This window comes from Mustelus asterias, chromosome 6, assembly GCF_964213995.1.
Source record: "Mustelus asterias chromosome 6, sMusAst1.hap1.1, whole genome shotgun sequence".
NCBI lineage: Eukaryota > Metazoa > Chordata > Chondrichthyes > Carcharhiniformes > Triakidae > Mustelus > Mustelus asterias.
The window spans coordinates 61,060,428-61,088,106 of NC_135806.1; the positions used below are offsets into that span (position 1 = coordinate 61,060,428).

At 44.1% G+C, this 27,679-nt stretch overlaps 1 protein-coding gene across 2 annotated transcripts in view; it reads left to right on the plus strand.

Moving 5' to 3' along the window:
* LOC144494885 (hippocampus abundant transcript 1 protein-like) overlaps positions 1-27,679 on the plus strand; it is a 77,160-nt gene that overhangs the window by 10,244 nt on the left and 39,237 nt on the right. Inside the window, exon 2 of one of the 2 annotated variants that reach the window (XM_078214393.1) lies at positions 16,123-16,218. In XM_078214393.1, the coding sequence (XP_078070519.1) occupies positions 16,123-16,218 (96 nt within the window). The remainder of the gene's footprint in view (positions 1-16,122; positions 16,219-27,679) is intronic. The other variant, XM_078214394.1, reaches the window with a different exon arrangement.

Below are 27,679 nucleotides of genomic sequence, written 5' to 3' on the forward strand. Positions count from 1 at the left end.
GAATGCCATTTGAGAGTCAATTGCATTGCTGTGGATCTGGAGTCACATGTAAGCCAGACCAGGTGGGGGCATTTGGTTTCCTTCCCTAAAGGACATTAGAGAACCAGATGGATTTTTACAACAATTGACAGTGGTTTCATGGTCATCATTCGACCTTTTAATTCCAGACTTGGGTGTCTGAATTACTCACCCAGTGACAATACCACTGTGCTATAACCTCCCCTTTTTGGGGAAGAAAAGACCCAGATGAGAGATTGTTCAATTATTTAAGGCCTTTAAAGATGTAGATAAATTGAACCCTCTGTGATGGCCACAAAGTTTGGAACTGAGGGATCCTGTTGTTTGACATGGGAGCATCATTGGCAAGAACAACATTTATTGATCATTTCTAATTCCCTTTGATGAGGTGGTGGTGAGCTGACCTCTTAAACAGCAAGTCCATGTGCTGTAGCTACATCCACAGTGCTCTTAGGGGAGACCATTCCAGGATTTTCCGCATGGTTAGATTCATTCTTGTTGGAGATGTTCTGGCACTTGTGTGGCATGAATGTTACTTACTAGCCCAAACATGAATGTTGTTCAGACCTTGCTACATGCAGACGTGGACTGCTTCATTACCTGATTAGTTTTGAATCATATTGAACAACGTGCAATCAGAAGTGAAGACACCCTTTCTGAGCTTACTATGGAAGGATGGTCATGGACTCTTAGTGTGAAAGAGAGAATGTGTGCTCAGTTTAGAATTGTGTAACAGCTCGGCTAAGGTTGGCAAATGGGTGAGATGAACTCTCTACAGAGGTGACTAATTTGGGAAAATTAGATTGAGGCTGTGGGTGATTGGTATTAGTTTTAAGAACTGCTGAATTTTTTTCTATAATTCTATTTTCCTATTTCACAAATAACGGTGCATGCCTAGGTTAATGTATGTTGTGCTTCTGTTCTGTACCTTCAAGTACAGTCTTGAGCAAAGAGTTATGTTAGCATAATGTTCTTTATATTTGAGGAAATATAGGCAGAATAATTAAACACAGAATTATAAAGTGGACTTGATCGTGGCAGCTATCTTTCTTGAAAGGTGTTTTCTTGGTTTGACTCAGGTTCCTGGAATAGCTCTTCTACAGCTAATTGCTTTGGCAGATTGTGCTTCTGTCTGATAATTACATTGGGAAGCCTTGGCTATAATGGAGTTGCTGCAGAGCTAATCTTTGCAGACCAAGAGCTTGTTTTATCGGAGTCTCGTGTTCAGTGACAGAAGCAATTTTATGATCACATTTCCTGTGTTTAAAAAGGAAGTGACTGGTGAGGATGCTTTAGAACGAAACTGGATCCACCCTGACCAATACAGTTTGGACAAAATATATCAGAAAATATTTCTACAAGTCTGTACCGGGAGTGACAATTTTAGAATTGCATTAGAATTGGCCTTATTGTGTATATATTAACCTTCTGAGGTGAAATTTGTCTTTTGGTCACTGGGGGAAGTTGATATAGTTGGGAGTTGTAGATTGAGGTTGGTGTACTGGAACTGTGAGGATTCTATGTCATTCTGTTCAATTATTCAACCATTTCCTCAAGTTTTAAAGAAGTGAAGCTTTTCAAAGCTTAAATTTGAGGAAACGATGCTGGAAAAAAAAGAGCCAATCAACTTTTGGCTCTTTAAAAGTAATTTAAAACCAGAATTATAAGCAACTTAACGGTAAGTAATTGGAGCATACAGTGCTAAAGGGATTGTGTTTACCAAATGAGTCATGTCAATCAATTCAAAATTTCCAAATTGTTGCAGAAGTGACCATGTTGCATATGTATTTTGTCAAGAAATTTTTGAATCATGGCTGTAAAAGAAAATGAAGTAAGAAGTCTAACACCACCAGGTTAAAGTCCAACAGGTTTATTTGGTAGCAAATGCCACTAGCTTTCGGAGTGTGCTGCTCCTTCGTCAGGTGGAGTGGGAGGTCTCCCACTCCACCTGACGAAGGAGCAGCACGCTCCGAAAGCTAGTGGCGTTTGCTACCAAATAAACCTGTTGGACGTTAACCTGGTGGTGTTAGACTCCTTACTGTGTTTACCCCAGTCCAACGTCGGCATCTCCACATCAAAAAAAATGAAACCAGTCTACCACAATTGTTGGGACTGTAACAGATGGTTTCTTTTGGCAAAATTTCTGCTGGTAGTAAACATTTTACTACATTAAAGTCACTCTAAAAATCATAGAAACCCTACAGTGCAGAAGGAGGCCATTCGGCCCATCGTGTCTGCACCGACCACAATCCCACCCAGGCCCTACCCCTACATATTTACCCGCTAATCCCTCTAACCTCCGCATCTCACAACTCCAAGGGGCAATTTTTAACCTTGGCCAATCAACCTAACCCGCACATCTTTGGACTGTGGGAGGAAACCGGAGGAAACCCACGCAGACATGAGAGTGTGCAAACTCCACACAGACAGTGACCCAAGCCGGGAATTGAACCTAGGTCCCTGGAGCTGTGAAGCAGCAGTGCTAACCACTGTGCTACCGTGCCGCCCAACCACTGTGCTACCGTGCCGCCCCATGTTTGAAAGTTAATAACTTTTTTTTTTAAAAGTCACTAATGTTCTTGTTAATTAGCAAACTTGAGTTGCATACTTTCTTCACAAAATGGGTGATGTTTACACCTGTTAACATGCTTGACCCATGAGGCATTAAATTTAATTAAGAATTAAGTTGAAGATGCACATTCGACATAAAATGCTCTCCTCTCATCTGGACAAATCCAATGTTTAGTTTGAAGGTCCAACACACTGGTTTAAATTCCCAGAAATTGAAATTTAAATGTAATTTAACTAGAAATGTAAGGTCTTTAGAACATCATCTTGTATTAATTTACAGAATGCGGAGACCATTGGCAAGGCTAGCATTTATTGCTCATTCTTCCCTTGAACAGCTGCAGTATGGTGGGACTGCTCCTTGTAAGAAGTTCCAAGATTTTGATCCAGAAATGATAAGGAAATGTCAATATATTTCAAAGTTAGGACGGTGTGTTGGAAAGGCACTTGCAGGTGCTGAAGTTCCTATGCGTTTCTTGCACTTTATCTTCTTGGTGGTATAAGTTTCAGGTTTGGGTGGTTGTGTTGAAGAAACCTTGGTTTGCTACTGTATTACATCTTGTTGAGGTATTAAAGAGTTAATGTCCACTGTAGAGGGCAAGGTGAACTATTGGGCTTGCAAGAACGGCAGAGAAACAGCTCGTGGGAGCAAACTGACAAAACAGGTTAACCACGGGCTCCAGCTTGCTGAGCCCGGCTGGGGTGCGAGTCTAGCTGAGTACGTGATAATGTTCTCTTTTGCGCTAACAAATGGTGTATCCTAAAGACATTATGCTTATGTTCTGATGGGTGGGGTTGTAAGTAGTAATTGCGTATTTTAATAGGATGTTCTTTCTTATGCAGCAATTCCTGTAACTACTCGTTTTTGATTGAATCGGGTAATGAGTGCTTCAGTCTAGACATTTTTGATTGAATCAGATGATGTGTGTTTAAGTCTTGTTTGAAATCACATCTACCTGATGGGATTGTAAACTGTATAAAAGGGGTCAGCCTGGTTGCTTCGTGGGCTTTTGCTAACCGACTCCCAGCACTGAGTGGAAGTTACGTAGCAAACGTTTGCCAGCTTGCGTATGTAAGACAAATAAAGAACTTTTGAATCGGACAACAGTTTGTGTTTGCCTTTGTATCAGGGACGGAAGAGTCTCACGAAAAATGAACTTAATATTGTGGATGGAACAGCACAGACACGGCACCAGTGGTGGATGAAATTGATGTTTAAAGCCATGGAACGGGTGTCAGTCATGTAGACTGCATTGCCCTGGGTGGTGCTGAAGCTTTTACTCATCCAGCAAAGTGGAGAGCACTGCATCATACCCCTCCCTCTGTGCCTTATCAAATAATAGTATGGTTTTGTGAGCCAGGAGGTGAACTACCTGCCACAGAGCATCTAGTCTCTGATCTGTTCTTGTAGCCACAGTATTTCTTTTGACTAGTCAATTTAAATTTCTGGTCTGTGGTGACTCCCAGGATGATGATGGTGGGGGGGGATTCAGTGATTTGTTGGGAATAGTCATTCCCTGTTTCTTATGTGGTTCACATGGTACCACTGCTGCAAATTTTATAGGCAAGTGTACAAAGTCACAAACTCCATCAAATTGTATTGTTCCCAATGTGAATTAATTGTGTGACATACAGATTCCTAATGGGTTAACAGACAACACTGTAACTTGCAGTCCCTATCAAGTAAATTTACCTGAGGCCCTCCACAGGGAACAGGGCAGTATTGGGAAAAGCAGATTTGGATCTCCTGGATACGTGCATAACATTAGCTTGTTTAGCTGATCTCTATCTTTATGGCGTTATTATGTTAAAGATGCTATGTAATTATAAATTGTATTTCCAGAGCTTAGGGACCTGATCAACAGGTCAGGGAGGTAGGTTTATAAACCTAAAAGCAGTCCCTGCTTGCGCATTCTTCCTGTATCGCTAATACCGGCAGCATGGAGGTGGGTGGATCCATGAAAACTTGGTTAGATGAAACTGAGGAAAAATTTGATCCTTACTCTGCATATCCTCCAGTCCGAAAATGGAAACAAAAATGACCAATTTTGCTCATGAACCTCCAGAAAATATTAGATGCTCTAATTGGCCTTTGATAATTTTCAGGTGTTCAAGTGGCTGTCTATGCTAATGGGAGGCTGCATGTCTGTTTTAGGACCACCGAGAAACTGGACTGCTTTGTTGTTGGCATGGATGTGATTTAGCAAGTGGCTGACTTCAAAGAAGATGAGTATTGTTTTCAAATTTGAGCAGTAGGCATGTTCATTCTGACATCTTGAGGATGACTGCCAGACCATGATCTTTTTCTTCCCCCTATTCTCTGCAGTTAACCTCTTGGTAAAATGGAACAATATTTGCTGACCTGCAGTTCCCTCCTTGGGTGTAACCAAGATGTTGGATCTGAAAATGCACTCAATGCTGTCCTTGTTTTGGCCATGTCAAATTATATACAAGTACAGTATTCTCCCAATCTCATTGAAATTCGCCCAAGCTTAAAATAGTTGTAAATCATAAATTTGGAGACTTGATTATATAAATGGAACATGAATTATCACTCAGACATAGAATATCTAAGAACCTGTGAACAGGGTAGCTTTTCAATTTTTCATGTGACATATGTAATTAAAATGCATCTAAAGAAGTAATAACATTGAGTGGGACAAGTGCAAACAGTTTTGTAGATAGAGATTCACTCGAGTGTTTGAGGGAGGGTTTGATGAACAGGACAAGCAAACTTAGCAGTACTCTCACAGTTTTACAATCTTTTAAACAAGTTGTCACCAGATTATAAGTGTGTCTGGGTGCAAATCTGGAGGAAAGCACAGGTCACAATTGTGGTCTGTTATGGTCTGCTGCCACCCCATGTGTTGAAGATCTTGATGTAGACCTCATGGATGGGATTTGTCTCTATGCTAAGCAAGATATTGAGACTGAGGGTTCTAGTTGAACACAATTACACGGAAGTTTATTACTAGCAACAACTATATACAGTTCTGTGCAGGTCTTGATCTAGCCTGGGTCCTATCAGTTACATAGGCTAATTACCTGACTATATGTCTGACTCATAAGCGTGAAGTCTCATAATAGAGTCAGAGGCAGTAATGAACATCAGCAGTAGAGACCACAGGAAATAGTGAACATCCAACATGGGGGCTGTACTTTTCATCCTCCAGTCTCGCATGGTGATGTCATAGTGATAGCATTATGCAGCTTCTTAAAGGTACATGTCACTGTCTGCACTGGCATGCAGACAATATCACAACAACAATCATCTTATCCTCTGCATACCTTGATGCACCTCTCCTTGACTGGCAGATTAGTGATAAAATCTTCCCAATGGATTACTGCTGTCACTGATCTTTTTAAAATGAAAGAAATCCCCACGTGCATCTAGCATAGATCTGAACCAGATTTTCCCCTGTAGTTTCCTTGTCTTGGAGAGAAACTCAAAATGTGATGATACTGTAGTGTGGATTAATTAGAAAGTTCCTACCATTTAAAATTTTACTCTACTCCCCCCCCCCCCCCGTTTCAAGATGGAATGCATTTTGAATGAGGATATTTTTGTTACTGTAATGTGGTGGTGCTTCTAATTAGTGCGTCTCTTGAAAATAAATAATTCTGGTGCTGTGCATCATTTAAGTCAAAAGAGTGAGCAGTAAACCTCAAATTCTTCAACCTCTCTGTAATTTGCCTACCTTGAGGGAACGATTTAATTTTCACCATCTGACATGATTGTTAATGAGAGTTTGCTATATTGGAAATTATAGTACATTCCAGTTGAAAACTATTAACCAGTTTATGTATATGTGCATGTGTGTCTGTGCATGCGTACTTTCCTCTTTTGCAAACTTGAGTATTCAGCTCCCTCTCCGGTTTAGATGTGTAAGTCTGCCTGCTTTCAATATACCATCCAGCCATTGGATGGGGGCTAGGGGGATGGGGAGCGTGCAGCTGTGCTCAATCCTATCTTAGACATTGTAATGGGTTTCTTAGCCTGATGATGTCAGCAACTTTAAAGTATTCTCTCCACAACATGGTGTGCAGTGCATGGCTGGCAAAACGCCACAGTAAATCCTTGCGGAATCAATTGACAGGTGAGTTGCCAGAGGTTAAACAGTATTCAGAGCCTCAGGAACCTATTCAGACCCAGGCAAATGATCTGCCAAACAAAATGTGCTTGCTGTGGGATATTTTGGAAAAGTAAGAAGTTAGAAATTGAAGACAGCAGAAGAGGTTGTAGCAGCCTGTTTTTTGTCAATTAAAGTTTATTTATTATTGTCACAAGTAGACTTACATTAACATTGCAGTGAAGTTACTGTGAAAATTCCCTAGTTACCACACTCCGGCACCTGTTCGGGTAAACTAAAGAAGAATTTAGCATGGCCAATGATGCATCTAACCAGCACGTCTTTTGGACTGTGGGGGGAAACTGGAGCACCTGGAGGAAACCCACCCTGACACGGAGAACATGCAAACTCCACATTGGCAGTGACCCAAACTGGGAATTGAACCTAGGTCCCTGGTGCTGTGAGGCAGCAGTGCTAACCACTGTGCTACCGTGTCGCCCTTGGAGCTAAAAAGCAGATCTTCTAGGGTAGTAATCTCAGGATTACTCCACGTGCTAGTGAGGCTTGGGACAGGGAGATAGTACAGTTGAACACGTGGCTAAAGAGCTGGGGGCTTCAGATATATGGATCACTGGGATGTCTTCTGAAGAATGTGGGACCTGTACAAGGAGGACAGGTTGCACCTGAACTGAAGGGACAACAATATCCTGGATGGGACGTTTGCTAGTGCTGTTCGGAAAGGTTTTAACAGTGGAGTGGGAACCGAAGCAGCAGGCCAGTAAGCATAGGGGCTGGAGAAAAAAAGTGAGACACAGAGAAACAGCGCAGAGTAAGAGCAGGCAGAGGGGAGCCATGGGGCTCACTGGGACTCGAGGACTGGAGTGTGTTTGCTTCAATGCAAGAAATATAACAGGTAAAACAGATGAACTGAGAGCCTGGATTACTGCGTGGAATTATGATATTGCAATTATGGAGGCATGCTTAAAGGGGGGACAAGACTGGCAGCTTAACATTCCAGGATATCACCTTTTTAAACAGGACAGAAGGGGAAATAAAAGGGGTTGGGGAGTTGCATATCTGATTAGGGAGCACATCACAGCTGAGTGTTGAGGGAGAACAAATTGGAGGGATTTTGTCATGAGGCATTATGGGTGGAGCTCAGGAATAGGAAGGGTGCAATCACAATGTTGGAATGTGCTCTTGACCTCCCAACAGCCCGCAGGAGACAGAGGAGCAGTTGTGTAATCGGATGCTGAAAGGTGTGAAAAAGCAGGGTAGTTGTGGGTGACTTTAACCGCCTCCCCCGCCCCCTATTGACTGGGACTCGCCTACAGCCAGGGGCTTGGATGGAGAGCAATGTGTTAGATGTGCCCAGGAAGACTTTTTGATACAGTATGTTCACAGCCCAACCAGGGAGGGGGCCCTACTGGACTTGGTATTGGGGAATGAGCTGGGCCAAGTGATCCATGTTTCAATGGGGGAGCATTTTGTTCTTTGTTCCTTGAGGTACTGTTGTTTTTTCCAGCAGTGAGTTGATCCAAGTTACTTGCAGTTCATGATCAATGCGGCGGGTGAGTTTTGGAGTGAATCTCATAGCTGCTTATCTTTGGCTATGCATTGCATAAGACACCAAAATTGTAAAAGCTTGCTTTACTGCTACTTATGGCAGTTCTCTATTTTTGGTATCAGTAGTCCTCCATTTTTCTCCAGACCTTTTTGAATGAACAGAAAACTATTGTCCAGCGAGTGTGGAATAGGTAAAGCTCAGACTTAATGGCATATTTCATGGCCTTTCATTTGTATTGCTTTCAAATTGAAAAAGGAACCAAATTCCCCCAATTTCTTTTAAGCAAGTTAAGAAAAATGAGAAGGGATATAGCATCATAATTAGTTCTGTAAAAATAGTGGTGAAAAATAGGGTATGTAACAAATAACAGTGTGGTGAACCACTGTAGTTGTCTGTTTTATATGATATGCCTGGACACGCCCCTGCTGCCTCAATCCGGGGCTCCGCCCTCCTCGGGGTATAAAGGTGGCTGCTCTCCGCCCCTTTTGCCTCAGTTCGGATTAGCTATCGGTTTGGGAGTGCTTCTGTTCTTGTTAATAAAAGCCTGTTTTTTCGCAACACCTAGTCTTTGCATGAATCAATGGTGCATCAATTTTATTAACAAAAATTTTGAGATGGAGCAACTCCTGAAACCTGACAAATTGGACTTGGATCCGCAGGCAGTTGGGGCCTCTAACCCTTTTGATCACTGGCTGCGCTGTTTTGAGACCTTCATCGCCTCCTCCTCCCCCGTTGTCGTAGCCGACATTGACAAACTGCATGTGCTCCACGCCCGCGTCAGCGCTCACGTCTTCGCGCTGATCTGAGATGCAGAAACTTACCAGGAGGCAATCGATCTCCTCGAGAGCCAGTACAACCGGCAGCCGAATGAGGTCTATGCCAGACATCTGCTGGCCACTCGCAGACAGCAACCCGGGGAATCGACTGAGCAATTCCAGCGCGAACTGCGTGCACTCGGCAGAGCCTGCAGCTGCGAGGCCATTTCAGCCACCCAAAATGCCGACGACCTGATCAGAGATGCCTTTGTCGCGGGCATCAGGTCGACCAATATCCGGCAGCGCCTGCTGGAACAAGGTGGGCTGGACCTGAAGAAAACTGTGGAGCTTGCCGGCTCGCTGGAGGTGGCTTTCCGGAACCTCGAGGCCTAAACCCCCGACCACGAGGGCGCACCATGGACACCGCGACCGCAGCCACCTCTGTACCCAGGAAGGCCGCAAACCTACGCCACGCCCTGTCCCGACGCCGAACTGACCACTGCGACAGTCCCCGGAGGCCCGAGGTGCTACCTCTGCGGCCTGGAGAAGCACCCACGCCGACGCTGCCCGGCGAAAGACGTGATCTGCTCTGCCTGCGGTAAGAAGGGTCATTACCTGAAAGTTTGCAGGGCAAAATCGGACCCAGGCCCAGCAGCGCCGCGTGCGATCCGCGGGAGGGACTGCCTTCGACGCCATCGACCATGTGCGATTTGCGGGTGCCACCATTTTGGACGCCAGCGGCCACGTGCGACCCACAGGAGCCACCATCGTGGGTGACATCAGCCGAGTCACGGAGGCCACCATTTTGGGAACCGTCCACTGCATCGCCTAATCTGACAGTGACCTCAGTCGCGTTGGACCAGTCCAGGCCTCACCAGCTCGCCTGGTCGATGATGGACATCAAGGTAAACGGCCACACTACTAACTGCTTATTTGACAGTGGGAGTGCGGAGAGTTTCATCCACCCTAACACGGTGAGGCGCTATGCACTGCCAGTACTGCCAATGCAGCAATCAATCTCTATGGCTTCGACGTCCCGGTCAGTGAATGTCCTCTGGTACTGTGTAGCAACTCTGACTGTACGGGGCACGGTGTACGACAAATGCAGGCTGCTCGTGCTGCCACAGCTCTATGCTGCCGTAGTACTGGGGCTAGATTTCATGTGTCACCTTGGGAGCATCACCATGGTGTATCATGGGCCTTTTCCCCCAATCTCCGTCCAAAATCCACAGCTATTAGACCAGCCACCGCGCACCACCTGTGGTCTCTCAACCCTTAAAGTCGCCCCTCCCTCGCTCTTTGAGCACCTCACCCCCGACTGCAAGCCCATTGCCACCAAAAGCAGATGGTACAGCGCTGGAGATAGAGCGTTTATCAAGTCCAAGGTGCGACCCTCCTGGGGGAGGGGATCATTGAGGCCAGTACCAGCCCCTGGAGAGCCCAAGTGGTGGTTGTTAAGACAGAGGAGAAACTTCGCATGGTTATTGACTACAGTCAGACCATCAACCGATACACGCAGCTGGACGCGTATCCCCTTGCCTGCATATCTGACATGGTCAATCAGATTGCACAATATCGGGTGTTCTCCACCATTGATTTGAAGTCTGCATACCACCAGCTCCCTATCCGCCCGGAAGACTGCCAGTACACTGCCTTCGAGGCGGATGGCCATCTCTACCACTTCCTTCGGGTCCCCTTCGGCGTCACCAACGGGGTCTCGGTTTTCCAGCGTGAGATGGACCGAATGGTGGACCAGAACGGTTGCGGGCCACCTTCCTGTACCTGGATAACATCACCATCTGCGGCCATGATCAGCAGGACCACGACGCCAACCTCCCAAAATTCCTCCACACTACGGCACTCCTCGACCTGACCTACAATAAGGAGAAGTGCGTATTCCGCACGCACTGCCTCACCATCCTTGGTTGTGTTGTGGAGAACGGCGCCATCGGCCCCGATCCCGACCGCATGCGTTCCCTCCTGGAACTTCCCCTCCCCACCACCCTCAAAGTGCTGAGGAGATGCCTAGGCTTCTTCTCATACTACGTCCAGTGGGTCCCCAGTTATGCAGACAAAGCCCGTCTGCTCATCAAATCCACATCTTTTCCCCTAGCAGCGGAGGCTCGGCTGGCCTTTTTGACCGCATCAAAGCGGATATCGCGAAGGCCACGATGCACACCGTAGACGAATCCACCCCATTCCAGGTGGAGAGCGATGTGTCTGATTTTGCCCTCGCCGCCACTCTTAACCAGGCGGGCAGACCCGTGGCTGTCTTCCCGCGCACCCTCCAGGGCCCTGAAATTTGACACTACTCTGTTGAAAAAGAGGCACAAGCCATCGTGGAGGCGGCACGGCACTGGCGCCACTACTTAGCTGGCAAACGGTTCACCCTGCTCACCGACCAACGGTCCGTTGCCTTTATGTTCAATAACGCGTGGCGGGGCAAAATCAAGAACGATAAGATTTTGAGGTGGAGGATCGAGCTCTCCACCTACAATTACGACATTTTATACCGGCTTGGGGAAGCTCAATGAGCCCCCAGATGCCCTGTCCCGGGGACCTGTGTCAGCGCGAACCTAGACCGGTTACAGACTCTACACGATGACCTCTGCCACCCGGGGGTTACCAGGTTCTTCCATTTCACCAAGGCCCGGAACCTGCCCTATTCCATCGAGGAAGTCAGGTCTGTAACCAGGCACTGCCAAGTCTGCGCGGAGTTCAAGCTGCACTTCTACCGGCCCGACACAGCACACCTCATCAAAGCCACCCGCCCTTTCGAACGCCTGAGCGTTGACTTCAAAGGCCCCCTCCCCTCCTCTGACTGCAACGTATACTTCCTCAACATCGTTGATGAGTATTCGCGGTTCCCCTTTGCTGTTCCCTGCCTGGATATGGCCACGGCCGTCAGGGCCCTGCACAGCCTCTTCACCCTGTTTGGTTTCCCCAGCTATATTCATAGCGACCGGGGTTCCTCTTTTATGAGTGACAAGCTGCGCCAGTACCTACTCCAAAGGCATAGCCTCGAGTAGGACCACCAGCTACAACCCCAGGGGGAACGGACAGGTGAAGAGGGAGAATGCGACAGTCTAGAAGGCCGTTTTATTAGCTCTCCGGTCTAAGGGCCTTCCAGTCTCCCGCTGGCAAGAGGTCCTCCCTGATGCGTTACACTCAATTAAGTCACTACTGTGCACGGCTACCAACGCCACCCCTCCTGAACGAATGTTTGTTTTCCCCAGGAAGTCCTCCTCGGGGACCTCACTACCGTCGTGGCTGACGTCCCCTGGCCCTGTCCTGCTCCGGAAGCACGTGCGGACCCATAAATTGGACCCCCGGTCGAAACGGTACGGCTCCTTCACGCCAACCCCCAATACGCCTATGTGGCATATCACGACGGGCGGGAGGACACGGTCTCTATTCGCGATCTGGCCCCCGCAGGTACTACGTCCCACGGCCCCTCGCCCCCAGCTACCAACGTTGTCCATGATGCACCAGAGTCGCAGCACGCTCATTTAGCCCCCGTGTACGGCACGCCTGAGCCCCAGGAGCAGCCTCCACACACCCAGCAGTCTGAAGGCGCTACGGACGGCTTCACCAATTATGGACTGGTGTCTGACCCATCACCGCGGCCTCCTGAACCGGCACCACGGCCGACACTGCGGCGGTCGCAGCGGCAGATCAAGCCCCCGGCGAGACTGAACTTGTAACTTGAATCAATAACTTGACTGTCGTTCCACCACCTCGCCCCCGCCGAACTCTTTTTTTTAAACAGGGGGTGAATGTGGTGAACCACTGTAGTTGTCTGTTTATGTGATAGTTTATGTGATATGCCTGGACACGCCCCTGCTGCCTCAATCCGGGGCTCCGCCCTCCTCGGGGTATAAAGGTGGCTGCTCTCCGCACCTTTGGCCTCAGTTCAGATTAGCTATCGGTTTGGGAGTGCTTCTGTTCTTTGTTAATAAAAGCCTGTTATTTCGCAACATCTAGTCATTGCGTAAATCAATGGTGCATCAAACAGCTAAAAACCTATGTGAAGTTTTAGAGTTTTTAATTTGATATTTCAAGATATAATTTGAGATGCCCCCTCATTTCTCTGGTTATAAAATTTGCATAACAATATAATTGTAGTAAAAAGAAAAATGCTGGCAAACTCGGGTCTGACAGCATCTGTGGAGAGTGAAATAGATTTGACGTTTCAAGTCTATGACTCTTCAGTCTCTCCTTCAAATGTTAAACCTGTTTCCCCAGCATTTCCTGTTTATTTCAGATTTGCAGCATCTGCAGTATTTTGCTTTTATATAATTGTATGTGGGTGGGAGCTGGTTCAGTCAATTAATGTAATGCTATTATTCTTGAAATAAGTGATGCAGATATAATACCAGAATTTAGCCCGGGTAATCTATTTTAAGAGTGCTGTACATATTGAATCAGGAAACTGGTATGGGGATATAATATTCAGGATTTTTAACTAAGAATTGACAAATGATGGCTTAACTACAGCTGATTCTATTGATTTATTTTTGATGAATGAAGTGACCATGCACTCTTATTATTTGCCTTTTGCAAATTCCTTTTTGTGTTTAAGATTATATTTCTCTAGATCATCTGCCAAGTATTTAGCACAATTATCTTTTTAAAAATGTGCTTGTAATGTTGCATTTTGGGTGACATCACAGCTTTGACTTGCTGCTTTTAGTTATGATATACAATGATAGTCATTTAACAGTGCGGATTAAAAAGTATTTTCTCAATTGAGCACAGCAAAATTATCTGAAATTCTAGATGTCTCCGTCTCCATTTTTAGAAACACCTTGTCCTATTGGAAAGATAGATCCACCATCAAATGGGACGTAACATTTTTGGTGCAAGTAGTCTTGGGCATCCACAACAATGTAGATGTCCTGTAACCTTATGGCTTCAAGCCAAACTAAATCAAATAAACCTCCTGTTGATCACCACTGAATATCACTTCCCGCATCTCTATTGTTCCTCTGATGAGCATCACTTGGAGGAAGTACTGAAGGGAAGTAACAAAACAAAATATTCTCTAGATGGGGAACTTCAAGGTTTACCACTGAGCCACTAATGGTGATCACCACTGTCCTTCAGAACATAGTTAATAGACTGGGTTGAGGAGGGAGGGAACCAACAGGAAGAAGTAACCTACTTCACACTATTCTCACTAACTCATATAAATTTACCTGTTCATAAGGTGCATTGGCAGAACTTCTTTTATTTCTCGGAATGTTACCTGTTCCAAATTACCCTTGAACTGAATGGCTTTCCAGGCCATTTTAGGGGTCAGTTGAATGAACCACATTGCTGTGGATCTGGAGTCAAATGTAGACCTGACCAAGCAAGGATGGCAGATTTCCTTCCCTATAGGGCATTAGTGAATCAGATAAGTTTTTATGACAATCGATGATTATTTCATGGTGGGAGTTGGACCCATGTACCCCCGGAGGATTAATCTGGGCCTCCAGATTAATAGTCCAGCAACATTACCACTATGCCACAGTCTTTGTGAAGTTAAAGGCAAACTGCAAATTTGTGGACACGTTTCATTGTGTAAGGTTGCATTAGTGCCATAGTAATTAAAGTCTAAAGACAGATACAACAGTCCAAATTGGACATCCATGAAGTGCTGGGTACCCAAGATCAATTAAAAAAAACACTTTCCCTGCCAAAAAGATAGCAATCTCTTTCCCTGGCTTCTACTATATTAATATTCTATGGTTGTGAGGCATGAGAGCAGCTGCAATTTCATCTGGGATTGTGAAAATTCCTTGCCCCCCTCTTTTTGTATGAAACATCTGTTTGCTTGCGGACATCTTTGAGCATGGGAAACATTTTTTCTATGCTTTAGTTTGAGCAACTGGGGTGGTTAATATGTTATCGAAGTGATGAAATGCTTTACAGATTTTAAAATTAATATAGATGCAAGAATATTGCATAGTGCATATATGAATAGAAATGGATATAGAGAAATCATGGAGGGTTCTGAATGGTGAGCGGGCAGTTTAATCATCTGAATGATATGAGATTTTCTATTTCCTCTTCACATAATTACTTATTGAAGTGTGGATCAGTACAATTTTCAGTTAAAATTTAAATCAAGCCTTTTGCTGTCAGTAAAAAAACAGGTTTTTTAACGATTGCCACAGATTTCGTGGCTTACACCTCCTAATTCGTATGTTTAGTCTGGATATCTTTGATTCCTTTTTCATTGCTGTATCCAATGTTAATGCATTCCTACAAAGTTGAACAACAGAGGACGAGCAATGGGGAAAAATAATGTTGTGCTCACTGCAAACCCATCATGGATAGGTCTAACCTTTTCAGATCAATTACTTTGTGTTTGCAGCAATCTTTGTTTTTGTTTCCTTTTGTTATTCTTCCGAAGTGTCATTGGTTTGTGGAATTCTCTTCCCCAGAAAGTAGTGGAGCCCGGATCTCTTGAATTTGTTTAAGACAGAGTTCGACATGTTTTTGTTGGGCAAAGGAGTCAGACAGGAAAGTGGAGCTGAGACCACAACCAGATCAGCCGAGATCTTAATGGTGGAGCAGGCGAGAAGGGCCGAATGGCCTACTCTTCCTATTTGCCTAATTCAGATTCCTAACGTTCACTCTATTTTGATCTTGTAGCTAAATAATTGAAGGCAAAGATGGATAGCAGCACTCTGGAAAAGTCGCATTAGCAAGTTATGATTTGTGTTAAGATGGCAGGCAGACGAGAGGAAGTTGAATGGGAATTTTGAGAGCGAGGTGGTTATGGATGCAGGAAATAAGAACGTATTTGAAACCAAAAGGAAGATTGAGATGGGACAGCAGTCAGAGAACAGAAGGATCGTGATGTTTAAATGAGAGAATCATAATGACCATAATCAAGTTACTTGCACATGTATTGCGTGTGTGTGTATGCCTTAAATTGCATACGCACACATCTTTTGCTTTCATCTACTACTTTACACAATATGAATTTATGCATTGAGTGCAATATCTACAACAACTCTCTGTGCTTAGTGTAGCAAAAGTACTGTGTTTGCTTTGTGTTAAACTACTATACCTTGCAAAACCTCCGATTGCATTGTAAGTTATTATGGTTAATTTTGTTCCAATGGTAAGCTATTCCATATTTGTTTTTCAGCAGCATGGAATTGGTCGGCCCAGTGTTTATCATGCAGTAGTTGTCATCTTTTTAGAATTCTTTGCCTGGGGACTGTTAACCACTCCGATGTTAACCGTAAGTACAATATGCTATATTCAACATGCTTACTACATTAAAGAAAATTTGACATTGTACAGAAATGGTCCGGTAATACATGTTATCTTTTTCTTTCTTTGGTATGAGCACATTGTGAAAGATCAGAAATCAAGAGCACTGTTCTTGATCTGGACACCTTACTGAAACCTTACAAAGTGACCTGACTTCCATTGGGGCAGTTACTTTCTGTATGGAAGCTTTGAGATTCTGATCGTACTTTAAAATGTAGACAGTGGCAATTAATTTACATAGGAAATTGCGAGTGTTAACTGCTGTTTATACCTCTCCTGTGTCAGTGATATTTCATAGACTTTCACAAAGCCATATTTTTAAAAATAACTCTGACATGTCTACTGGGGTAATATTTTATACTCCATCAAATCCAGCAATGTTACAGATTCAACATGAGAACTTTCATCTTGTTGGCCAGAGTTAAATTATTGCCTTTTATCAGCTTTCTGGAAGCTGATAAATTCTATAGTAGTGTGCATTGGGAAAATATGAAATATCAATTCATGATGAAGTAATGGGAACTAGTCTGGCTGCAGCTTGGTCAAGATTAGCAATTAGATATTCCTCACGGCAAAATTAGAGAGGGACAGAAATGGAAGTGGCATAACAATATTGAGATTGTCTAGCAGAAGGATTTAAATAAACAATTGGTTCAGCCAAATCCTTTTAGCATTGCACTGCTGGAACAGCAAGGAGGCAGTCACATTATTGCTATCGGCTGTTAAAGAATGTTATAGGCTGCCAAACAGCGGAAAGGAAGTTGAGGATGAAATTTATAAGTTACTGGCATTTATTAACAATGAGGTCATAATTATGGACGTTGTTAATTAATTGAGTAAACAGGGAGGTTTTATTTGGAATGTGTCCAAAACCTTTTTCCCAGTCAGCATTTGGTAGCCCCAACAGGCAGTGAAGCATTACTTGAACTAGCTCTGGAACTGCACCCAACTGATAGTGGAAAGTAGATAGTTTAGATCATGCTTGAACCTTAGCATTTATTGCTCACAGAATAACAGGAGTGTCAGCCAGAAAAAAAATTCAGAGGTACGATGGAAGCGTAACAAATGTAATTTTATCTCTATAACTAAGTTGGATTTTGATCATCATCTTTTCAAATTTCAAAGTGCAAAAGTTATGATTAATATAGGTAATTTTTAAAAAAATGACAATTATTGTTCCTGAGGCAAGCACTGTCATGTTTTGAAATTGAAACGCTTCAATATTCAGAACAATTTTGATTTGCTTCATTGGCTTAAATATATTATGCATTTATTAAATATATATATTTACCATTGGTACAGTAGCTTTTTGGCAGCTGAAAAATTCAATAAATCTGTTACTTTAAATGCTAGTCTGAATGTTGTGTGATTGTCATATGAAACCAGCTAGTTTGTAAATTTTCTTCCGTGAAGGGAACTTGCCACTCCTACCTTGTCTGACCTGTATGTGATTCCTGTCCCACATTGCTTAAACTCCACAATGCAACAAAAAGGAGCAGTACTAGTGTTCCCCACATTGCAAAAACAATTTATTTTAAACTGAAACACACACTCTTTGCTAATGTTTATTTGCCTGCTCTCTCAGTTTTCTTTCTTAGATTTCAGACTGTGGACAGTGACTCAGTTGATAGCACTCTAGCCTCTGAGTCTGAAGGTTGTAGGCTCAAGATCCATTCCAGGCTTCAAGTGCAAAAATCAAAGCTAAGATTTGAGTGCTGCGCTCAGCAAGTGCTGCACTGTCAGAGGTGTTGACTTTCGAGTGAGATGTTAAAAAGAGGCTCCATGTTTTCCTGGGGTGGATGCAAAAGATCAAATTGCACTACCTCAAAGGCGAGAGGGGAATTATCCACTGTGTCCTGGCTAAAATTTAATCCTGTTCACAAAAACAGATTTATCTATTCATCATCACGTTGCAGTTATGGAAGTTTACTGTGTGAAAATTGGCTGTTTCCTATATTACAACAGTGCATACTTCATTGGCTGTAAGATACTTTGGGCTGACCTGCCCGTATGAAGATGCTATATAAATGCAAGTCTTCTCTTTTAGCAGAGCTTCTATCCAATGAACTGTCAGAATCTAGTTAATTTTTACTTAAACCAATTAGATTTTCTAATGCAAGATATACTGCTTGTCATCAAAATAATGAAGAAATCTGCTATTTTAGTATTATTAGTTATATACAGTTTATGTTGAGGCAAGGTAGAACAGGAAGAGTGGGAGGGATTCCCTTTCGTGGAACTGATTAAAATCTCCAGCTTTACATAGTACATCTGCTTGTGGGGCCATACATAATGTGGAACTTGGTCCCATTTATTTAGAAACAAACCCAGCGTTAATTACCAATTGGTGGAAAATGTTGAAATATGAATTGAGTCAGGGGAAAAGACTTGCCTCGAAGCATTCTTCTATGAAACTAGAATTAGGCTTGCCATGTCTTGACATGTATCTAGTGGTTTAATCAGATGTCATTACATTTACAACCTCCCCACCCTCAGTCCCAACATTGGTCACCATACACCCATTGTGGCACTCCACCGTCTCACCACATTTATTGCCCAATTGAGAGAAAAACAATTATGTATTCACACATGGGCATTGCTTTTATTACCAGTCCCCCCCCCCCCCCCCCCCCCCCATTGTGTTTGAGAAGGTGGAGAGGAGCTGAAAGCTTAAGCTGTTGTACAAAGAACAAAGAACAGTACAGCACAGGAAACAGGCCCTTCGGCCCTCCAAGCCTGTGCCGCTCCTTGGTCCAACTAGACCAATCGTTTGTATCCCTCCATTTCCAGGCTGCTCATGTGACTATCCAGGTAAGTCTTAAACGATGTCAGCGTGCCTGCCTCCACCACCCTACTTGGCAGCGTATTCCAGGCCCCCACCACCCTCTGTGTAAAAAACGTCCCTCTGATATCTGAGTTATACTTCGCCCCTCTCAGCTTGAGCCCGTGACCCCTCGTGATCGTCACCTCCGACCTGGGAAAAAGCTTCCCACTGTTCACCCTATCTATACCCTTCATAATCTTGTACACCTCTATTAGATCTCCCCTCATTCTCCGTCTTTCCAGGGAGAACAACCCCAGTCTACCCAATCTCTCCTCATAGCTAAGACCCTCCATACCAGGCAACATCCTGGTAAACCTTCTCTGCACTCTCTCTAACGCCTCCACGTCCTTCTGGTAGTGCGGCGACCAGAACTGGACGCAGTACTCCAAATGTGGCCTAACCAGCGTTCTATACAGCTGCATCATCAGACTCCAGCTTTTATACTCTATACCCTGTCCTATAAAGGCAAGCATACCATATGCCTTCTTCACCACCTTCTCCACCTGTGTTGCCACCTTCAAGGATTTGTGGACTTGCACACCTAGGTCCCTCTGTGTTTCTATACTCCTGATGACTCTGCCATTTATTGTATAACTCCTCCCTACATTATTTCTTCCAAAATGCATCACTTCGCATTTATCCGGATTAAACTCCATCTGCCACCTCTCCGCCCAATTTTCCAGCCTATCTATATCCTGCTGTATTTCCCGACAATGCTCTTCGCTATCCGCAAGTCCAGCCATCTTCGTGTCATCCGCAAACTTGCTGATTTCACCAGTTACACCTTCTTCCAAATCATTTATATATATCACAAATAGCAGAGGTCCCAGTACAGAGCCCTGCGGAACACCACTGGTCACAGACCTCCAGCTGGAAAAAGACCCTTCAACCACTACCCTCTGTCTCCTATGGCCAAGCCAGTTCTCCACCCATCTAGCCACTTCTCCTTGTATCCCATGAGCCTTAACCTTCTTAACCAACCTGCCATGTGGGACTTTGTCAAATGCCTTACTGAAATCCATACAGACGACATCCACGGCCCTTCCTTCATCAACCGTTTTTGTCACTTCCTCAAAAAACTCCACCAAATTTGTAAGGCACGACCTCCCTCTTACAAAACCATGCTGTCTGTCACTAATGAGATTGTTCCGTTCTAAATGCACATACATCCTGTCTCTAAGAATCCTCTCCAACAACTTCCCTACCATGGACGTCAAGCTCACCTGCCTATAATTTCCTGGGTTATCCCTGCTACCCTTCTTAAACAACGGGACCACATTCGCTATCCTCCAATCCTCAGGGACCTCACCCGTGTCCAAAGAAGCGACAAAGATTTCCGTCAGAGGCCCAGCAATTTCATCTCTCGTCTCCCTGAGCAGTCGAGGATAGATGCCATCAGGCCCTGGGGCTTTGTCAGTTTTAATGTTCCCTAAAAAACCTAACACTTCCTCTCTTGTAATGGAGATTTTCTCTAACGGGTCAACACCTCCCTCCGAGACACTCCCGGTTAACACGCCCCTCTCCTTCGTGAATACCGATGCAAAGTATTCATTTAGGATCTCCCCTATTCCCTTGGGTTCTAAGCATAATTCCCCTCCTTTGTCCCTGAGAGGTCCGATTTTTCTCTCTGACAACTCTTTTGTTCCTAACGTATGAATAGAATGCCTTAGGATTCTCCTTAATCCTGCCTGCCAAGAACATCTCGTGACCTCTTTTTGCCCTTCTAACTCCCCGTTTGAGTTCTTTCCTACTCTCTCTGTATTCCTCCAGAGCTCCATCTGTTTTCAGTTGCCTGGACTTAACGTACGCCTCCCTTTTCATTTTAATCAGATCCTCAATTTCCCTGGTTATCCACGGCTCTCGAATCCTACCTTTCCTATCTTTCCTTTTTACAGGCACATGCCTATCCTGCAGCCTTATCAATAGTTCCTTAAAAGACTCCCACATGCCAGACGCGGACTTACCCTCGAACATCCTCTCCCAATCAACATCCACCAATTCCTGCCTAATGCGGCTATTGTAGCCCTGTTATGATGTGGGGATGCCGGCGTTGGACTGGGGTAAACACAGTAAGAAGTCTAACAACACCAGGTTAAAGTCCAACAGGTTTATTTGGTAGCAAAAGCCACTAGCGTTCGGAACAGGTTGTCCCTTCGTCAGGTGGGTGGGAGTTTCCTGTTAAGCAGGGTACTTCAAGATCTTGATAACATGATGCTGATGGAACTTTGATGCATTTCCAAGTTAGGAAAACGTATAAGTTGGAGGAGAACTTGGATGTGATGCTTTTCCCAAGCATCTATTCCCCTTGAACATAAGGACATCAGAAATAGGAGAAGACAGTACAACCTGTTGAACCTGCTCTGCCATTTAAGATGCACCATGGCTGATCTTGAACTTTAAATCCATTCTGTTGTACATCCCATATCCCTGGATACCGTGAGACACCAAAAATCTCACCCTTAAATGTATTCAATGATAGAGCATCCACAACACTCTGGTGTAGAGAATTCTGAAGGTTCAAACACTTTGAGGGAAGAAATCTCTCCTCAACTCACTCCTAAATAATTGCCCCTTTATTCTAAAACAGTGTCTGTCATTCTAGATTCCCTAGTGAGGGGAAACAATGTCTTACTATTTACTCTGTCAGGCCATTTCATAATTTTGAATGTTTCAGAAGTCATTATGGCACAGAAGGAGACTATTTGGCCCATCAAATCTATGTCAATCCTCTGTAAACCATTTCAGTCAGCCTCAATGAGATCACCACCTCATTCTTCTCAGCTGCAGCAAATATATACCTAACTTAACCTTTCATCACAGGATAACCCTTTCATCCTGGAGAACAATCTAGTGAACCTTCCCTGTACTGCCTCCAGTTCAAGTAGATTGTTTCTTAAATATGGGGACTAGAATTGAACATAGTATTTCGGGTGTGTCTCACAAGTCCTGCACAATTGCAGCAAGACTCTAATCGCCTTACAATAATTTGTCCTCCTAATTGCTTGCTCTACCTGCATGCTAACTTTCTGGTCCTTGTATGAGTACACCCAAGTTATCTTTTAAAAGATATTCTGCTTTTTTTTTCTTACGTCTAGTGAATAACCTTGTACTTCTCCACATTATCTTCCATTAGCTTAGTTACATTCTTAACATGGGTAGCACAGTAGTTAGCACTGCTGCTTCAGTGTCAGGGTCCCAGGTTCGATTCCAGCCTTGGGTGACTTTGTGTGTGGAGTTTGTACGATCTCCCCGTTTCTGTGTGGGTTTCCTCTGGGTTCTCCGGTTTTCTCCCACAGTTCAAAAGATATGCTGGTTAGGTGGGTTAGCCATGGTAAATTGTCCCTTAGTGTCAGGGGAATTAGCAGGGTGAATAGGTGAGGTTACGTGGATAGGGCCTGGGTGGGATTGTTGTTGGTGCAGACTCAATGGGCTGAATGGCCTCCTCCTGCACTGCAGGGATTCTTTGTCTATTTGCAGCCGCCTCATAGCTATATATTTTTCCTAGTTTTGCATCATCAATAAACTTGGGTACGCAACACTCATTTCATTGAATTCATTAACACAAATTGTAAATAGCTGAGGCCCACCACTGATTCTTGCAGCATTCTGCTAGTCATAGCCTGCCAACTGGAACATGCCCCATTTATTCCTACTTTTTGCTTCCTGCCCCATTAGCCATCCCTCTACTCACCATCAGTAAAGTGATGAAAGAGGTCATTAACAGTGCTATATAGGAGCAGTTGTTTAGCCATAACTGCTCACTGACACGGTTTCAGTTCTGCCAGGATTAAACTCAACTTCTGATCTCAACCTTGGTTCAAAGACCAACAAAGAGCTGATCTCCAGGAGGTGAGAGTGATTGCCCTTGACATCAAGGCAGTATTTGACTAAATATGGCATCAAGGCGCCCTAGTAAAACTGGAGTCAATGGGAATCGGGGAAAATCCTCTGCTGGTTGGAGAAATAGCTGGCACAAAAGATAATTATGATGGTTGGAGGTCAATCATTTCAGCACCAGGACATCACTGTAGAAGTTACTCAGGCAGTGTCCTTGACCCAACCATCTTCAGCTGCTTCAGCATTGACCTTCCTTCCATCATAAGGTCCGAAGTGGGGATCTTCGCTGATTGCACAATGTTTACCATTTGCAAGTCCTTCACTATTGAAGCAGCCCATGTTCAAATGCAGCAAGGCCTGGACAATATCCAGGCTTGGCCTGACAAGTGGCAAGTAACATTTGGGCCACAAAAGTGCCAGGCAATGACTACCTCCTACAAAAGAAAATCTAACCGTCACCCCTTGACTTTGAAAGGCATTACCATCGTCGTGTCCCTCACCATCAATATCCTGGGGGCTACCATTGACCAGAAACTGAACTGGCCTGGCCATATAAATACTGTCTGCAAGAACAGGTCAGTGGCTAGGAGTCCTGTGGCAAGTAACTCACCACCTCATGAAAGCCTGTCCACAATCTATGAGGCACAAGTCAGGAGTGTGATGGTGTGATGGAATACTTTCCACTTGCCTGGATGAGTACAGCAACAACACTAAAGAGGTTTGACACCATCCAGGACAAAACAGCTCACTTGTTTGGCACCCTATTCACAAACATTCACTCCCTCCACCACTGATGGCTAGTGCAAGGGGAAGGAATTCACCAACACTCCTTAGACAGCACTTTGCAAACCCACAACCACTACCATATTGTTGGACAAGGGCAGCAGATGTAGGGGAGGACCTCCACCTGCAAGTTCCCCTCCAAGTCACTCATCATCCTGACTTAAATATATCAGTGTTCCTTCACTGTCACTGGGTTAAAATCATGGAACTCTTTCCCTAATAGCCTTCTGGGTGTATCTACATCACATGGCCTACAGCGGTTCAAGAAGGCAGTTCTCCACCATCTTGATAGCAATTAGGGAGGGGCAATAATTGTTAACCTAGTCAGCAAAGCCTACATCCCTTTTCATCTCTTTTTTTGGTAGTTCTTCACTGGTTTCTAAAACATTCCCAGTTTGGGTGGTGCCATCAGCCTTGGGGAATTGCTGCAGTATGTCTTGTAGAAGGTACACAGTGGATCCAGTCACGTTGGTGGTAGAGGGAGTGAAGGTTTAAGTTGGTGCTTGGAGTGCTGAGTGCGCATACAGCTTCATCTTGGATGGTGTTGGGTTTCTTAGGTGCTGTTGAAGTTGCTCCACACTCCTGACATGTGCCTATAGGTGGTGCAAAGGCTTTGGACAGTCAATCGGCGAGTTACTCCCTGCAGAATTCCCAATTTCTGACTGCTGTTGTAGCCGCAGTAATTGTTTCTGAGGAGTGGTAGCCCCCCACGATGTTGTTGATTTGGTTATGACACTGTACTGAATGTATATAGGAGGTGGTTAGACTCTGTTGTTGGAATGATCCTTGTGTGTTGCTAACATAGAATCCCTACAGGGGCAGAAGGAGGGCATTGAGCACATCGAGCCTACATTGACAACAATCCCACCCAGGCCCTATCCCTGTAACCTCATGTATCTGCCCTGCTAATCCCCCTGACAAGGGCAATTTAGTATGGCCAATCAACCTAACCCGCACATCTTTGGAGTGTGGGAGGAGGAAACCAGAGCACCCGGGCAAAACCCATGCAGACATGGGGAAAATGTGCAAACTCCACACAGACACTGACCCGAGACTGGAAATGAATCTGGGTTCCTGGCGCTGAGTGGCAACAGAGCTTGCCACTGTGCTGCCTGTTACTTGTCACTTATCAGCCCAAGCCTGGATATATCTAGATTGCACTGCTATTGATGAAAAGATTACTCAGTAGCAAATATCCCATTTCTAACCACACAATCAAGGCAGCTGGCATGGTGACACAGTGGTTAGCATTACTGCCTCACAGAACCATGGACTTGGGTTTGATTCCTGGCTTCGGTGACTGCCTGTGTGGAATCTGCACATTCTCCCCTCATCGGCATGGGTTTCCTCCGGGTGCTCCGATTTCCTCCCACAGTGCGAGAAATGTGCTGGTTAGGTGCATGCATTGGCCACGCTAAATTCTCCCTCCGTATACCCGAAAAGGAATGTGGTGACTAGGGGATTTTCACAGTAATTTGATTGCAGTGTTAATGTAAGCCTACTTGTGACGAGTAATAAACTGAAAGGACGGTCACCGATGAAGCAGCTGAAGATGGCAGGACCTTGGCTATTGCGTTGAGAAACTACGACAGCAATGTCCCAGGGCTGACTGGCCTCTAGCACTGCCGCCACCTTCCTTGTATTAGGCATGACTTCAAACAGTGGAGAGTTTTCTCTTCGATTCCTATTGAATTTAATTTTTACTAGGACTTCTTGCTATTTCACTTCCCTCGTATCTGGAATGTAGCTTTTTAAATCAATTTTTGGATCAAGGCTGTAATGATGTCTGATGCCTGTGGTCCTGTCGACATCCAAATTTTACATATGTGATTGAGTATTGTTTGACCTCAGAACAGGGTGTGGAAATTTGCAACCTTCACTACCATGCTAAAGTGAGATAAAACCTTTTCCATTGGGATTGCTTCAAACACTTGTTTTTCCCAACTCGCGTTTGTTTTGTTTAAAATAAAAGGTTCTCAGCTACTTGCATCTTGGCCAATTAAATCATGCCCAGGAACATGTGTGGATCTGCAAAACATCAGCTGCAGTTTGATCAGCAAAATATTACATCAGCTTTAACTTTCAACAAATTTTAGCTCTTATAAAGATTCTATAGATCCAGCTATCAAACAGCAACCTGAACTCAGACATCCTTTTGCAAAATAATCCAGGGGAGGAAGCATCTTCGTACCATGTTTTCTCATTCTCTCTTCTTTGACCCCCCCCCCCAGTAATTCTTCCACCCTTTGGGAAGTCTATTTATCTGCCAAGTCTGTAACTGCGTTGAGTCTAACTGGCATTGTAATATCAAATAAATCCATTGAAGGCCATTGTTTTTATTTAGGTTCTGTCAAATTGGAAAAATGAGTACATGTTTTTCAAGAATGGGGAATTACGTTTTTCAGGAAAGTTGAAGATTAAGGCAATCAAAGTGGTGGACATTTGACCTGTTTTAAATCTGAGGCTGAAGCATAATTCTTTGAACAGACATTTACAACATTAGAGATGTTAGATGAGCTATATGTGACTAAACTGCGCCCTGAGCCAGATTTTGAAAAATATTATTCTCAATTTAATACACCATTAATCCAAGATCATTTTATCTCCAGTTATTTTGATGTAGATTTTGCATGAATAAGTGAGTATGTTAGCACTCACTATGGTATTGTGTAAATCGGACAGTAACTTTTGTAGCCTGCACATGTATAATTAAACATGTAAATCTGAAGGTTGCTGTGTAAGTCACTGTACTAATCCACAGGCTGTGCTACTATAGAACTTGTCTAATAGACCTGACAATTGAAAGGGATTTAACATGGGCTAATTACACAATAATTATTCTCTAAATATGGCAGAGAAACTTTGGGCATTTGGGAGTGAATGAATTTTAATGGTGTGTTAAGTGATTATTCTAAACTACATTTCTGGCCCTGAAAATTAAACTGTCATGTGGAGTATCAGACATTAGTGTTGGGGATTATTTTTTCCCTTTGATCTCTGTCCACCGCAAGCTCAGCCCTGTTCACTGTGCAAAGTCCTCCTTGCTAACATCTGGGTGCATGTGCCAAAATTAGGACAGCTGTATAGTCAAGCAACAGCCTGACCTAGTCATAATGTCCCAAATGCCACCATCACCATTTCTGGGTATGTCCTGTCCCACTAGCAGGACAGACCCAGAAGAGGTAGCAGCACATGTTAGGTCAGTGGTTCCCAAATCTTTTTCACTGGGCCGCACTTTTGGAATAAAAATTTGCTAGCGCCACACCATTCTTTTTATTGATAAGAAATACATTCAAAAAACAACTGAGCAGTGCTTGATTCATAACATAGAACACAACTACTTTATAATATGCTTATGGGTCATCCTCTCTCGCTGCACCAGTGTGGCGCGCCGCACCCTTTGGGAACCACTGCGGTAGATAGTTGGGAGGGAGTTGCCCAGGAAGTCCTCAACATTAACATTGACTGACTGAAAACCTTGTTACCTATAGTATGTGAGCCACTGACCTATCAAGTAAACTTTTAAGCAGTAGTAATGGTTGATACACTAGTGTACAGAGTAGCAGCACAGGGATCTCTTATGCATTCCTCTTGAGTTGATGTGATTTGTTGAGACAAGTTTCCCCAACACAAACCTATTCAAATTGGTTAAAAGCAAATTACTGCGGATGCTGGAATCTGAAACCAAAAGAGAGAATGCTGGAAAATCTCAGCAGGTCTGGCAGCGTCTGTAAGGGGCGTAAAGAGCTGATGTTTCGCGTCCTGATGACCCTTTGACAAAGCTGTATTAAAACTGGTGAATGTTTTATTGATCATAATGGACTCTAACATTTGAACAGAAGCAGAAAGTACTGGAATTAAATCAATGGCATTTTAAAATATTAAAATGCTGTGGGTGCTGAAATGAAAATAGAAAATGCTGGAAGTACTCAGCCAGTGAGGCAGCATTTGTGGAGAGTTAATGTTTTCAGTCTGTGACCTTGCG